The following is a 14,765-nucleotide window of genomic DNA, read 5'->3' on the forward strand; positions in this document are numbered from 1 at the left end:
TGAGGGTTGAAGATTGGTATGAAGGCAGATTAAATTGACAAACAGTGCTGAGTTGAGTTTGAATACCTTTTCTCTCCTTCAAGCTCCTCTTTTCTTTGATTGAAGATCCCAGTTCACCATGTTAGAGAATACACTTGACTCTCATTGGTTGTAAAAGGGTCTCCGAGGGGTTTATAATGTCAGGGTCGCTCCCCCGTTAACCTTAAGGTTTTGGGTTGGATGCTCAGGTTCTTTGACATGGCATCGGAGCCAAAGTTTGGTGAGCCTGTGTCAAAACAGCGTTCTCTTCTCATGTTTTATCGCTCTGGGCTTCTCTCTCTCAACTTGACACATGGAGTTGCTGAGGACTACTCTCTCTCAAATCAGCACAGGCATTGCTCTAGGCTCACTCATTAGCTTGTTGAGCCTACTCTCTTTCCCTCTGTTTCAGGCCCACTATTGTCAAGCCACCACTTTCTTTATCTAAACCAGAAAAAATAAAGAACATTCAGTCCAAGTGAACTCAAGAACCAGGTTACTTGTGTGAGAGGGTATTAGAGAATATACTTGTTCCTCATTGGTTGTGTAAGGGTTTCCAAAGGGGCCATTGCCTTAAGATTTTGGGTTGGACGCTCAGATTCTTCACACACCAGATGTACTGTGAGAGATTGTTTGGATGAACTAAAGTCTAGAGATATGGAAGAGCTTCTCTCTCTAACTCGCTATTATCTCACACTAAACAATCTTCCACTCTAATTGTTCTCTGCTTGTGTACTTCATTTGATGCTCCTGTGTACTTAGGTGGATTTCACATAATCCTCCTCATGCTATAAGATGCCTGATATATATTAGCAAGTTGTGTAGCTAGAAGTAACTTAGCTTTTGCAGTTCAAGGAACAAATTTGGCCTGTATTTATCAGTTGGCTTAGGCAACCCAAAGGCAAAAAAAGGTTTGTCCTTGCATCAGTCCGTATGGACATAAGTGCCATGTTAGATCTACCTAATCACCTCTTTTAATAAGATTTAGAGTTGTCTTCTCTCGGATTTATCATATGTATTGGTTGATTGGTTCTATTTTAATGTTTGTTTATGTGATTTATACTCCTCTTTGCAGTAAAGACATGTTAGATTTACCTAATCACCTCTTTTAATAATAAGATTTAGATGTGTGTTCTCTCGGATTTATCTTATGTATTGGTTGATTGCTTCTTTTTTATTGTTTGTTTATGTGATTTATACTCCTCTTTGCAGTAAAGACATAGCAAATTTTCATCGGCCAAGAGCTTTATGGCATCCCCATGACAATGAGGTGGTACTTAAGGAACAGAGAAAGTTGCCTACACAAGGGCCAATGAAAATCATATTGAAGAGCTTGGGTGGCAAAGGAAGTAAACTTCATGTGGCAGCAGAGGAGACCATTTCTTCTCTTAAGTCAAAGGCGTCCAAGAAGCTTGGTTTGTAATTTTTCTGTCCTTTTAGTTCCTAACCTTCACTTATATTACATCTATTTATTACCTTGATGTCCCAGCTATTACTAACTTTCACCATGTTATTTGTTTATAGATTTCAAACTGTCTGAGCCAGTGAAGATAATTTATTGCGGGAAGGAGCTTGAAGATGTTAAATCTCTTTCTGCGCAAAATGTTCCACCAAACTCTGTGCTGCATCTTGTTCGTTCCAGGATAAATTTGTTGCCTAGGGCACAAAAGCTTCCCGGTGAGAACAAGTCCATGCGTCCTCCTGGGGCATTTAAGAAAAAATCTGATCTTTCCGTGAAAGATGGCCATGTCTTCCTAATGGAGTAAGTTAACCCAAAGATTTTTATTGTGCATTTTCTATTGATATTCTGATATCATTTTGTTTTCGGTTATTTCATGCTCAATATTGATAAATGCCCTGTACTTGTTAAGTTGGAAGTAGTTTTTCTCCGCTAGTGAATGCTCCACCTTTTGGGGGTTCTGTTTAGCTTTGCTCCACCTTTTGCGGGTTCTGTATACCTTTTGGGGGTTCTGTATCAGTCATGTGAATGTTTTAAGGAAGATTTTTGGCACAAGTACCGTTAGGACTTGTGGTCTAAAACATGCCATGATATTTCTATGGCTATAAGCTAAGTTACTCGGACTCTTCACTTTCAGTGCCGCACCCGTGTCGACACGACGTGGGTGTGGGATCCGTGTCGGATCTGGTCAACCGATTTTGGGTACTTTGACCTAAATCAACGGAGAAATTTGGGACAGATACTATGATTTTTGAAAACAAATCAAAAGCTAGGGTGATATTGAAGAAAATGGAATACCTTGTATATATAAATTTCTATGTCAGTCCTTTTCCTTTTATCTCCTAAAATTCTACTCTTGTTCAATATTTTCTCCTTCTCGAAGTACCTTGTAAGTTTTTCACATGTCTCATAATTTATACATATTTTTATAACTCTATTTTTAAATAATTGAATTATTTTTAGCCGAATCCCCGCACCCGTATCCGTACTTGGATCCGTACCCCCGAATCTTTAAATTTAGATCATGAATGATGACCTCTAGATCTGCACCCGTATCGGACACCCGCACCCGAGTCCGAGCAACTTAGGCTATAAGAGTATGTCACTAATGGAAAAACATGAAGTTTAAATTTAAAAAGTTTCTAAATATAGAAAGGTGTCATTCTTTTTGGAACAGACTAAATAGGAAAGAGTTCCATTAAAAAGGATAGGAGTATTATTTATTTGGAAATATCAATACTCAGCATTAGATAAAGGAAATGACAAGAAAAGTTGATGCTGATCCTAACATATGATAAAATGAAGTGATAAGAGTGTCATTTAAGAGGGAACAGAAGGAGTATTTTTATTTAAAAATATGGATATTTAAGAAGAGGATGACAGTTGTGAATAAGATTGTTATTAGAAATTAACATTATACAGGTGCTGGTGCTATGTCAGGAGTTCTTATAGGGACACTATCATTGTACCAACAGCATAACTTGTAAGACCAATGTAATGAACAATTTTGCTGGTATTTGACTAGGGAAGATGGTCATATCGTGGAGATCGGAATGTGAGGTTGAATAACTGATTTTGTCTGGGGCCAGGGCTTCAGTCTAGTGGTAAAAGTGCAGCGCGTCATGTGTAGAATAGGCGCACATCACGAGTTCGAACCTTGCAGCGGAAAAAACCAGGCATTTAAGTGGAGAAGGGTAGATGAACTGGCCCATTATCCACCAAGTTTCGAACTGTGTGTTAGCTGATCCTTGGGATTTCTCGTTCGTCAATAAAAAAAAGAACTGATTTTGTCTGATTTGTCAATGGTAAGGATGATCTGATGGGTTTGTTAGTTCCCTACATTTTCAAATGGGAGGAGAATTTTTCTTTTACTCTCTAGGTGCCGTGATAGATGAATAATATACCTTTGCTTATACTGATTTTATGACAATTTGAATAGGTCTATTGCATTGATCAAGCAGAGATCTGTGTTGCATATAAATAGTTTATTTGTGTGCAATTTTTGAAGTGCTTTTTCTTGTTTTTTGTTGTAATGGAACTTCAAAATAGCCAAATAGGATACTGAAGAATTTAAATTTCTGAGATGTAACTGAAGCCATTTGTTTGCTGTGTGAGTTGTGCAAATTGCATCTCAAATGCCACTTGTATAGCTTGATGGATGAAGCATTAAAAGATCATTTTCGTTTCATCTATATTTTTGGTGTGAGGAGCAGATCCCCTTTTGTATAGCAGTTGGATGGATTTGACAGAGGAGCACTGTATATAACATTCATACATATTTTTGTGACTACCTTGGTGTTATTGATGAATAAAGAATTTTTTTTTGTTTCATCTAAATTTTAGGTGTGAGAAGTATATCGCTTTTCGTATAACAATTGGATAGATTTTATAACGAAGCACTCTATGCTACCACATGGTACATATTTTCGTCACCCCTTGTTGTGTTTCTAGTGAAACCTTGTGACTAAAGAAATTTTAAAAAAAAGAATTTCATTACTTCTTTTCATGTTTATACAACTTTATGATGTGTATGCTTAGTCTGCCTCAACACTTTTCTCTGCTTTTCTACTTGCAGATACTGTGAGGAGAGACCTTTGCTCCTTGGAAATGCTGGAATGGGTGCAAGATTGTGTACTTATTACCAAAAATCATCTCCAAATGATCAGAAAGGCACCTTGATGCGCAACGAAAATACTGGATTGGGGAGTGTGCTCATACTTGATCCTGCTGATAAATCCCCCTTCCTTGGGGATATAAAACCTGGTTGTAGCCAGTCATCTCTCGAAACAAATATGTACAGGGCACCAATTTTTCAGCACAAGGTCTCATCAACTGATTATTTGTTGGTTCGCTCAGCAAAGGGTAAGCTGTCCATAAGGCGGATAGACAGGATTGATGTCGTAGGGCAACAGGTTATCTATTATCCTTACCTTCTCTTATTTAACTACTTTCTTGATTGCACTACGCAACTTTTATATATTATTTTCTGATGAACTTATTTCTAAAATATTGATTGTTTTACTTTTAGTACACATCATTTTGAACCATGCATCATGGAAATTTCTGATTCATGTTAATCATGTTTGCCAGTTTGGAACCTGAAACAATGAGCTGTTGCATGATAAGCCTGAGTTTTGAAATTTGGAAGGCATATGAGTTGGCCCCCCTGTGAAGGGGATGCCTTTGATTTTCTCATATTGTTGCCTTTGATTTTCTCATATTGTTGCATTGTCCACATGCATTCTCCTTGATGCATTCAACTTGTTTTGCAAGATCTGGTGGCCCGAGCTTCAACGCTTAAGGATTAGAAGTTCTCTTGATGTTTCATGTGCCTGATTTTGTCATTGGTTCGATTGAAATCTGCCTTTGATTACAGTTGCATATGCAAAATACGCACCATTATTATTATTATTATTATTTCTTTTAATGATGATGCTAGATGGCAGACATGGGTGTCAGAATCCATGCCAAAGAATTGATGCTGTTCCAGGCCCAAGATGGCGGAGTATGAGGTCTTAGTTTTCCAGATCTTAAATAAATAAGCTAAAATTGAATGATTGGGAACTCATGAAGGAAAAGGAATCTGAAGCTACATAATTTAATAAGCTTATGTGCTTTTTTCCTTTCTTTTATTCCTGGGGAAGTAGAATTTGCTTTTCATTAGTGTTGTTTAACAATTTTTTTCTTTGGATTTTTCTATTTTTGTATCATGGAGGTACATTGACGCACATTCTTGGCTTCTCGCCACAAACTCAATGAACTTCCAACTAAAGTTGCAAACTTGCAATAGTGTTTGAGGACAATTCACTTCGACCTTTAGATTTTGATATCCTATTCTGTTATGGATTTGTTTTGTGCAGTATGCTAATGCATGCTTCTGTAATGTGCAAGCTTGCTGTAGCTATGTCGATGTTTATATCTGGAGAGGATAATCATGTTTCTTTAATATGCAAGCATGTTATAGCTATGTCGAAATCTTATTCCAGAAGAGGATAATCTATCACGTATAATTTATGACTAATATCTGATCCGTTGCTTGTCTATGAATATGTGGTGGATCTATTTCCTTGTTTAATCCGCCTTTCTCTTGTTATCTTTGAAGGAGCCTCACATGGAGGTAATCTCTCCCGGATCCAAAGGTGTTCAGACCTACATAATGAACAGACTATTGGTATATATGTATCGTGAATTTCGTGCTATTGAAAAACGGGGTTCACGTCCTTTCATCCGCGCGGATGAGCTGTCTGCACAGTTCCCTAGCTTGTCAGAGGCCTTTCTTAGGAAAAGGCTCAAACATTGTGCTGATTTGCAGGTACTTTAAGAAGCAACATTTCGATTCCTGGGTAAATCCTTTAGTACAGACATTAGTCGGACAGGATTTACTGAAAGTTGTCTTTGTTGAACTTCATGTGCTCCTTCCCTTTATGTGTCTGTGGCAAGTAACTTAGGTGCTGACATGATGCAGAGAAGATCAAATGGACAGCTCCAATGGGTTATGAGGTTCAATTTTCGGATTCCATCCGAGGAGGAATTGAGGAGGCTGGTTTCACCAGAAAGTGTGAGTTCTTTAAAGATTCTTGTTTTTAGTTTCTCTCTCATCCCCCCCCCCCCCACACACACACACACACACGCCAAACCAAAAATAAAAAGGAAGAAGGGTTATAAAAACATTCTTTACTGTGCATTAAGAGATGTCGTGCACTTGTCAAAATAACATGGGTACAAATAACACTATCTTAAAGCTCCGTCTTTCGATTATGGAGTTCACCACTTTAGCACATTTGGTATCAGCAGGAGGCTAAATCATGCTGCTCCCCTCTCTCCTATTAAAGACCGAGAACAGAATTCATGAAGAATGGAATAAGTTGTTGATGGTCTATAATTTGTTTTTCTTGTTGAGTGGTTTAAATTGCTGGGCTCTGTTGCAATAAGAAATTTTAAATTCACCTCCCTTTAATTTTCATATCCAATTAAGGGTAGAGATTGTGACTCCTGAAAGTCATTGACCTCGGTGCAAACTAGGGTTCAAATGTCATTTTTCCAGAATGTAGTAATGCTTTTCATTATGCTGTTACTGCCTCCAATATTTCCTCTTCTTCTTTACTGTTTCACATTGCCTATGTTATTGGATTTTCAACCATTTATCTGAAACTTTTTGTTTTGTGCTTGTCCTTTGGCTCAGGTGTGTGCATATGAAAGCATGCAAGCTGGCCTTTATAGGCTTAAGCGCCTAGGTATTACGCGGCTAACTCATCCTGCAGGCCTATCAGCTGCAATGAACCAGCTCCCAGATGAAGCAATTGCTTTAGCTGCTGCATCACATATTGAAAGGGAACTTCAAATCACACCTTGGAACTTGAGTAGCAACTTTGTTGCCTGTACAAACCAGGTAGATCATTCTTGCATCATTCATCTTGTAATCTAGTCTTTGACGAAATGCTTGTCTCTTTCCGGAGTGTGTTCCTAGGAAAGAATTGTATGAGAAAACTCAATCCAACAAACTTTGGAACTGTGTCCTTTCCTGTTTGGTGATTGCCAGTTAGTTATCTCAATGTCATGGTAATATATCTCAGAAATTGCGTTTGGTCATTGTGGTCATTTCTGTTCTTATTAACCTTTTATCTGGTCATCAGAGATGCTTTGACACGGCAGCCTTTGGTGTCTTTAAATAATTCAAAACTTTTGTTGCAACGATAGAGTATAAGGATCATTCACTAGATCATAAAAAAAGTATAATAAGTATTCTTTGTGAGAAAGCACGGGAGAAAATATGTTATTGATATTGGATGGATGAATACAAGAGGTCCTTATTTATAGCTATACAAGAGCTATACAAGAGCTATACACTACAAGGACATATTACTCCCATTCTAATGTGGGACAAGACTATATTATGTACATAGCTCTAAACTAACACTCCCCCTCAAGCCGGTGCATACAAATCATATGTACCGAGCTTGTTACATATATAACCAATACGAGGACCAGTGAGGGACTTAGTGAAAATATCTGCAAGTTGATCATTCGACCTCACAAACTTTGTAGCAATCTCTCTTGAAAGTATCTTTTCTCTGACGAAGTGACAATCAATCTCAATGTGTTTAGTTCTCTCATCTAAGTTGTTCCGACATGGCAGTTTAGGTGCCGCACCCGTGTCGACATGACACTAGTATGGGTGTGGGTATGGGATCCGTACCGGATTTGGTCAAACGATTTTGGATACTTTGACCACGACGGACGAAAAAATTCGAGATGATATACAATTTAATTCCCGAAATCAAAACCAAAATTAGGATAAATTTGAATAAAATAGCATTCCTTATCTAGGAAATCAATCATTTTCTTATCTACAACTTGAGAATAAAAAAGAAATTCACACTTTACAAGCTATACTTAAGTATTCCCCAAACTTTATCATAATTTAGAAATATTTTTTATATTTTTATTTTTTGAATTATTTTTAGCCGGATCCTTGCACCCGTATCCGTACTAGGATCCGTATCCACGAATCTTAGAATTTATATCTCAAAGGATCCGACCTCTAGATCCGCACCCATGTTGGACACCTACACCCGTGTCCGAGCAACTTAGTCTTTCATGGAACACCGGATTTGATGCAATATGAAGGACAGCTTGATTATCGCACACACGTTCCATCCGACTGATTCCACCAAATTTCAACTCCTTGAGCAATTGTTTGGTCCAGACTAGCTCACATGTTGCCATAGTCATTGCTCGATATTCTGCTTCTGCACTAGATCGAGCAACTACATTATGTTTCTTGCTCTTCCAAGACACCAAATTGCCTCCTACTAAAACACAATATCCAGACGTAGAACGTATATCAGAAGGTGATCCTGCCCAATAAGCATTTGAGTATCCAACGATCTGCTCATGACCTCGATCCTCAAACAGTAACCCTTTGCCTGGAGCCGATTTTATATACCGAATAATGCGGACAACTGTATCCCAATGACTATCACAGGGAGAATTCATAAACTGACTTATAACATACATGATAAGAAATGTCAGGTCTAGTCGCTGTGAGATAATTTAATTTACCAACCAGCCGGCTATAGCTTGTAGGATCGCTAAGCGGCTCCCCCTGTCCTGGCAGAAGTTTAGAATTCGGATCCATCAGAGTGTCAACAGGTCTGCAACCTATCATCCCTGTCTCTCCTCAAGAATGTCTAAAGCATATTTTCTTTGAGAAATAACAATACCTGAGCTAGACTGAGCGACCTCAATACCTAGAAAGTACTTCAATCTGCCTAGATCCTTAGTTTGGAAGTGCTGGAAGAGATGTTGCTTCAGATTGGTAATACCATCCTGATCATTGCCAGTAATAACAATATTATCAGCAGACTACCAGATAAATACAGAGACTTGAAGCAGAGTGCCGATAATACACAGAGTGATCAGCTTCACTACGAGTCATGCCAAACTCCTGGATAACCGTGCTGAACTTACCAAACCAGGCTCGAGGAGACTGCTTTACACCATAAAGTGACCGACGCAAGCGACATACAAAGCCACGAGACACCCCCTGAGCAACAAAACTAGGTGGTTGCTCCATATAAACCTCATCCTCAAGATCACCGTGAAGAAAGGCATTCTTAATGTCCAGCTGATAGAGAGGCCAATGACGAACCGCAGCCGTGGATAGAAAAAGGCGGGTTGATGCCACTTTAGCCACGGGAGAGAAGGTATCACTGTAATCGAGCCCAAATATCTGAGTATATCCTTTGGCAACAAGAAATGCCTTAAGTCGATCAATCTGGCTACCGGGACCAACTTTGACTGCATAAACCCAACGACAACCAACAGTAGATTTACCTGAAGGAAGATGAACAAGCTCCCAAGTACCACTTGTATGTAAAGCAGACATCTTGTCACTCATAGCTCGTCGCCATCCTGGATGAGACAACGCTTCACCTGTAGACTTGGGGATGAAAACCGAGGACAAAGAAGATTTAAAAGCATAATGGGGAGATGACAGACGATGAGAACTCAAGCCGACATAATGAGGATTAGGGTTAAGTGTGGTCCGTATACTTTTCCGAAGTGCAATCGGTGTACTAGGAGCAGGGTCCGCAGTAGGAGCATAGTCAGGTGCAGGACGAGAACCAGTTGGGCCTGATGTAGGGCGCGAACGACGATAAGTCAAGAGTGGTGTTCCTGTGGCAGGGGAACTAGGAGGAACAACACTAGACTCCTCAACGGTTGGCATGGGTGAAACCTCTATGGTCGAAGGTGAAGGAGGAGCTATAGTAAACTCTCAAAGGTCGGTATAGGTAAGACCTCAGATATATCATGGTGGTCAGCAGAAGTAAAGAAAGGTTTAGACTCAAAAAATGTGACGTCCGCTGACATAAGGTACCTACGAAGATCAGGTGAATAACAACGATATCTCTTCTGAACACGAGAATAACCAAGGAAGACACACTTGAGAGCACGAGGAGCTAACTTATCTTTCCCCGGGGTTAAGTTATGAACAAAACACGTGCTCCCAAAACCACGAGGTGGAAGAGAGTATAGGGTTGACTTGGGAAACAATACTGAATGCGGAATCTGATCTTTGATGGGAGATGAAGGCATCCGATTAATTAAATAACAAGCTGTGAGAACTGCATCGCCCCAAAAACGCAACGGAACACGAGATTCAATTAGAAGTGTGCGAGCAGTCTCAATAAGGTGCCTATTCTTTCTCTCTGCAATCCCATTTTGCTGAGGGGTATAAGGACAAGATGTCTGATGAATATTTCCTAGAAAAGTCATAAACTGCTGAAACTGAGAAGATAAATATTCTAAGGCATTATCACTACGAAAAATGCGAATAGAAACACCAAATTGGTTTTTGATTTCAGCACAAAAACTCTGGAATATAGAGAATAATTCAGAACGATCTTTCATTAAGAAAAGCCAAGTACATCTTGAGTAATCATCAATAAAACTAACAAAATAACGAAATCCCAAGGTTGAATTGACTCTACTAGGACTCCATATATCAGAATGAACTAAGGAGAAAACAGACTCTGCAGGACTCTCAACACTACGTGGAAAGGAGGCTCGGGTATGTTTCCCAAGCTGACACGACTCACAATCTAATGTAGACAAACTAGGCACCATCTTCTGAAGTTTGGATAAACTCGGATAATCTAAACGTCTGTGGATTAGGTCTGGAAGATAACTAGACATGTTGTGGAAGGACTGAGTGAGTTAAGGTAGTAAAGGTCTTCTGATTCACGTCATGTACCAATTGTCCGTCTCGTACTGCGGTCCTGCATAATAAAGGAATCATCAGTAAAATATATACCATAATTGAGGGCAAGAGTCAAACGACTAACATATGCAAGACTAAAAGGACAACCAGGGACATAAAGAACGGAATCTAGGGTGATAGAAGACAAAGGGGTTAGCTTGTCCAATTCCTTTTGCCTTAGTTTGACATCCATTGGCTAAAGTAACAGTGAGAAAAGACTGTGTGTATACAATATTCGATAAAAGTGATTTATTACCAGGGATGTGATCAGAAGCACCTGAGTCCATGACCCATGGTCCAAGAATACTAGACTGGAAAACACAAGCAAAAGAATTACGAGCAACAGAAGTATCAGTCTGGGCAACCGAGGCTACTTGTGGAGATGTCTGCTTACTTGCTCGATACTGAAGGAGCTCATTATATTCTTCTTTAGATAAAGAAAATCCCTGGTTACCTGTAGTCTCGGTCTGAGCAACGTAAGCATTTTTGGGTGGACGACTATGTAAGGAATAACACATTTCACGAGTGTGTCCAAGTTTGTGACAATAAGAACACTTGGGTCTATATCTTCCAAAACGACATCCTCCTCGTCTATTCTCCATAGTTTGAGACGCTCGAACATCCACTGTCTGGGATGCGAGAATAGCGGAATCAAGTATCTGTGATGACATCACTGGGTGACTTGGTGCTGCAGCAAGGCAGAGTAATCGAGAGAATAATTCATCAACTGTGGGGACAGTCGGACTACCCAAAATCTGGTCGCGTACTGAATCAAGATCATTAGGAAGTCCAACGAGGGTAAGAAGTAAGAACTAGAAACATCTTCTGTCGCTGCTCTTGTTGTTTTTCCACACTAGCAGAAACTGGCATCAACTTCTCAAATTCTCTGCCAGTACTTGACCCAAGTAAGTAGACATATCTAGTTCCTGCTTCTTTAAGTTTGTCATCCGCGATATCACATCATAGAAGCGAGATATGTCATTAGTGTATAAGGTACGAGCCTTTGCCCAAACCAAATAACATGTCTGGAATGGACGAAACAAGGGCATCAACTTGGAATCAATAGATTGCCACAGGATGCTACATAACTGAGCATCGATCTTTGCCCAAAGTGCTATCACCTTTTCATCTCCTTCGCTAGACTGTTTGATTAGATGATCTTGAACACCTTGACCTTTACACCACAACTCGACAGATGAAGCCCAAGCTAAGTGGTTTGAACTTCCCATTAAAGGTTCCGAGGTAATCATAACACTAGAGCTTCCAGAACTCATGTTTTTAGACCCAAAAACATCAAATCCCAAAGACATTGTTGCAAATTATTACCAAATAAGAGAAAGAATCAATTGTAATCCACTGAAACAGAGTAAGGAAACACTGAAACAAAATAATGAATTACTGTAGCTGCCGGAATCTACTGTAACTGACGGAAAAAACTCAAAGTGGTCGGAATGAAACAAAAACAGTAGGGGTAGGATCGGATTTACTAGACGACCCAACCCTTCGAAGGGACTTTTTCAAAAAATGGCCGGAAGTGGGCGTGAGCTTCTGGTGGCGCGTGAGGAGGCTTCTGCTGGAGATTTTTACTGGGGTTTGGTCGCCGGACAATGACTACTCTTGTGGTAGCGTTGGATTTTGCACAACACTGACGGAGATAAAGCAGACGCAAACAACCTTGAAAAAGTCACCGGAAAAAGACTTCCGGTGACCGATTTCTCTTCCCGGAGTCGCTGGAATTTATGCACAGCCATAAATCTCTCACAATTGCTCTGATACCATGTGAGAAAGACGGGAGAAAATATGTTATTGATATTGGATGGATGAATACAATACAAGAGGTCCTTATTTATAGTTATACACTACAAGGACATATTACTCCCATTCCAATGTGGGACAAGACTATATTATGTACATAGCTCTAAACTAACATTCTTATTGTATCACTACTCTTTCATTAAGTTAGTGCTGTGAGATACATGTACACTTTTTCTGTAATTCATAACATCCTGGCTAGTCCTGAAACTTGGTCTTTCTTGATACTTCTCTGCAGGATAGAGAGAATATTGAGCGACTGGAAATTACTGGTGTTGGTGATCCCTCCGGTCGCGGATTAGGGTTCAGTTACGTCCGCACCACTCCTAAGGCACCAATATCAAATGCAATCTCCAAGAAAAAAACAGTTGTTGCCAAAGGGTCAACAGTAACAGGCACTGATGCAGATCTACGAAGATTGAGCATGGAAGCTGCACGCGAGGTGAGTTGATTGGAATAATAATAGAATTGGATTTTACAAACTTCCAGCTTTTTTGGCTTAGCATCAACTGCGGTTACCTCAAAAGTAAATGGTTTTTGTATCATGCGTATGTTTCCATTGACATATATGTCAACCCATTGTTATCAATCTGGACTGACTGTTCTTTTTATGTTCTACTATTATTTGTTTTAAGTTGCGAGGAAAAGAAATTTCCCTGATATGATTTTAGAACCTAAATGAATATATACCCCTAAATGAATATATACCCCTTATGAAAGATGATTCAGAACAGAATGAATTCTGGCCTATATGATTCAGGCGTGTTTATTTAGCTTAAAGCCTAGTTGACAGGTCCGCGAGTGGTTGATTATTTATTCCTATGGCTCTGATGCATAGAGTTCTCTTGTCCAGATTGAACCCCATTTCTGCTTCTAATTCTTTTATCTTTGGCGAGTTGCCTGTGAATTATGGATCAGTAGCCGAATGGTTTTTTCCTATCAATTCACAAGTATGTGTTTCTCATTTTACATAATAGTGTATTTTCTTGTATTTAGGTTCTTCTCAAGTTTAATGTTCCAGAGGAGCAGATTGCTAAACTAACAAGGTGGCACCGAATTGCTATGATTCGCAAGCTCTCCAGTGAGCAAGCTGCATCAGGTGTCAAGGTTGATCCAACAACGATAAGCAAATATGCACGTGGCCAGCGAATGTCTTTTTTGCAGCTGCAGCAGCAAACCAGAGAAAAATGTCAGGAGATCTGGGACCGACAAGTCCAAAATCTTAGTGCTGTTGATGGTGAAGAAAATGAGAGCGACTCTGAAGTGAACAGTGATCTGGACTCATTTGCTGGTGATTTGGAAAATCTTCTTGACGCAGAGGAATGCGAGGATGGTGAGGAGGGTAGTCATGAGCCCAAACATGATAATGTAGACGGCGTCAAAGGACTCAAGATGAGAAGACGCTCCTTTCAAGCTCAGGTGGAAGAGGAAATCGAGGATGAGGCAGCTGAAGCTGCAGAATTATGCCGCATGCTCATGGATGGTATGGAACATGGATATATGTATATATCTATTATATGTTATTTCTAGTCCATCCTTGGCATCTTGGTGCTATAATCTGTATGATTGAGAAAATTAAGAATTTGGTGTACTTCAATATTACTTTCTTTTTCTCCTAAAAAATAGACATTTAGTGGGAGGAAATTCTGTAGAAAAATAGCATATGAGGTTGGTTCTTATGCTTCTGCCGGTTGGGTAGGGTATAGTGGGTGGAGTATGACATATTTCTCCACGCCTATGAGTTGGGACTTTGTAATGTCAAGGATTGGGTTCTCTGTTGATACGTCTTGGCACGACCAATGCTAAAATCCTTGTCATGTGAAGTTTGCAAATGAAGTAGCATCACTCCTGATCTAGAGTAGAGTACTGTTTAGGAATTTACAGAAGTCCTGTCAAGTTAATTAAGTTGCATCTTATCCTAGAAAGACTCACCAACTTAGGCTTTCCTTATCAAAAAATAAAAAAGAAAGACTCACCAATTCTGAATACTTTTCTTTAAGAAGATTGTAGGAAATATTACCAAATAGAGGTTGCTATACCAATCGATCCCGACAATGCATATAAGAAAACTGCCTACTCCCTTTTATAGGAATGACGCAACAATTTTCCTTTGAGGTGGAGCGTACCCTCTTCTTTCAATAGAATCATTTTACACATAGCATCTTTCTTCATGGTATAAACCATTTTTTGTTGCCTGCCAGCAGGTGCAGCCTA

General features: G+C 39.5%; 1 protein-coding gene across 7 annotated transcripts in view; it reads left to right on the forward strand.

Annotated features, from left to right (window-relative positions):
* LOC107813931 (transcription initiation factor TFIID subunit 1) overlaps nucleotides 1-14,765 on the forward strand; it is a 31,227-nt gene that overhangs the window by 13,259 nt on the left and 3,203 nt on the right. For all 7 annotated transcript variants that reach the window (XM_016639255.2, XM_075236521.1, XM_016639254.2 and 4 more), the window contains 8 exons: nucleotides 1,231-1,433; nucleotides 1,543-1,780; nucleotides 4,053-4,389; nucleotides 5,580-5,789; nucleotides 5,943-6,035; nucleotides 6,660-6,866; nucleotides 12,790-12,993; nucleotides 13,548-14,034. In XM_016639255.2, coding sequence (XP_016494741.2) covers nucleotides 1,231-1,433; nucleotides 1,543-1,780; nucleotides 4,053-4,389; nucleotides 5,580-5,789; nucleotides 5,943-6,035; nucleotides 6,660-6,866; nucleotides 12,790-12,993; nucleotides 13,548-14,034 — 1,979 coding nt within the window. The remainder of the gene's footprint in view (nucleotides 1-1,230; nucleotides 1,434-1,542; nucleotides 1,781-4,052; nucleotides 4,390-5,579; nucleotides 5,790-5,942; nucleotides 6,036-6,659; nucleotides 6,867-12,789; nucleotides 12,994-13,547; nucleotides 14,035-14,765) is intronic.

This window comes from Nicotiana tabacum, chromosome 18 (genome assembly GCF_000715075.1).
Source record: "Nicotiana tabacum cultivar K326 chromosome 18, ASM71507v2, whole genome shotgun sequence".
NCBI classification, from domain to species: Eukaryota; Viridiplantae; Streptophyta; class Magnoliopsida; order Solanales; family Solanaceae; genus Nicotiana; species Nicotiana tabacum.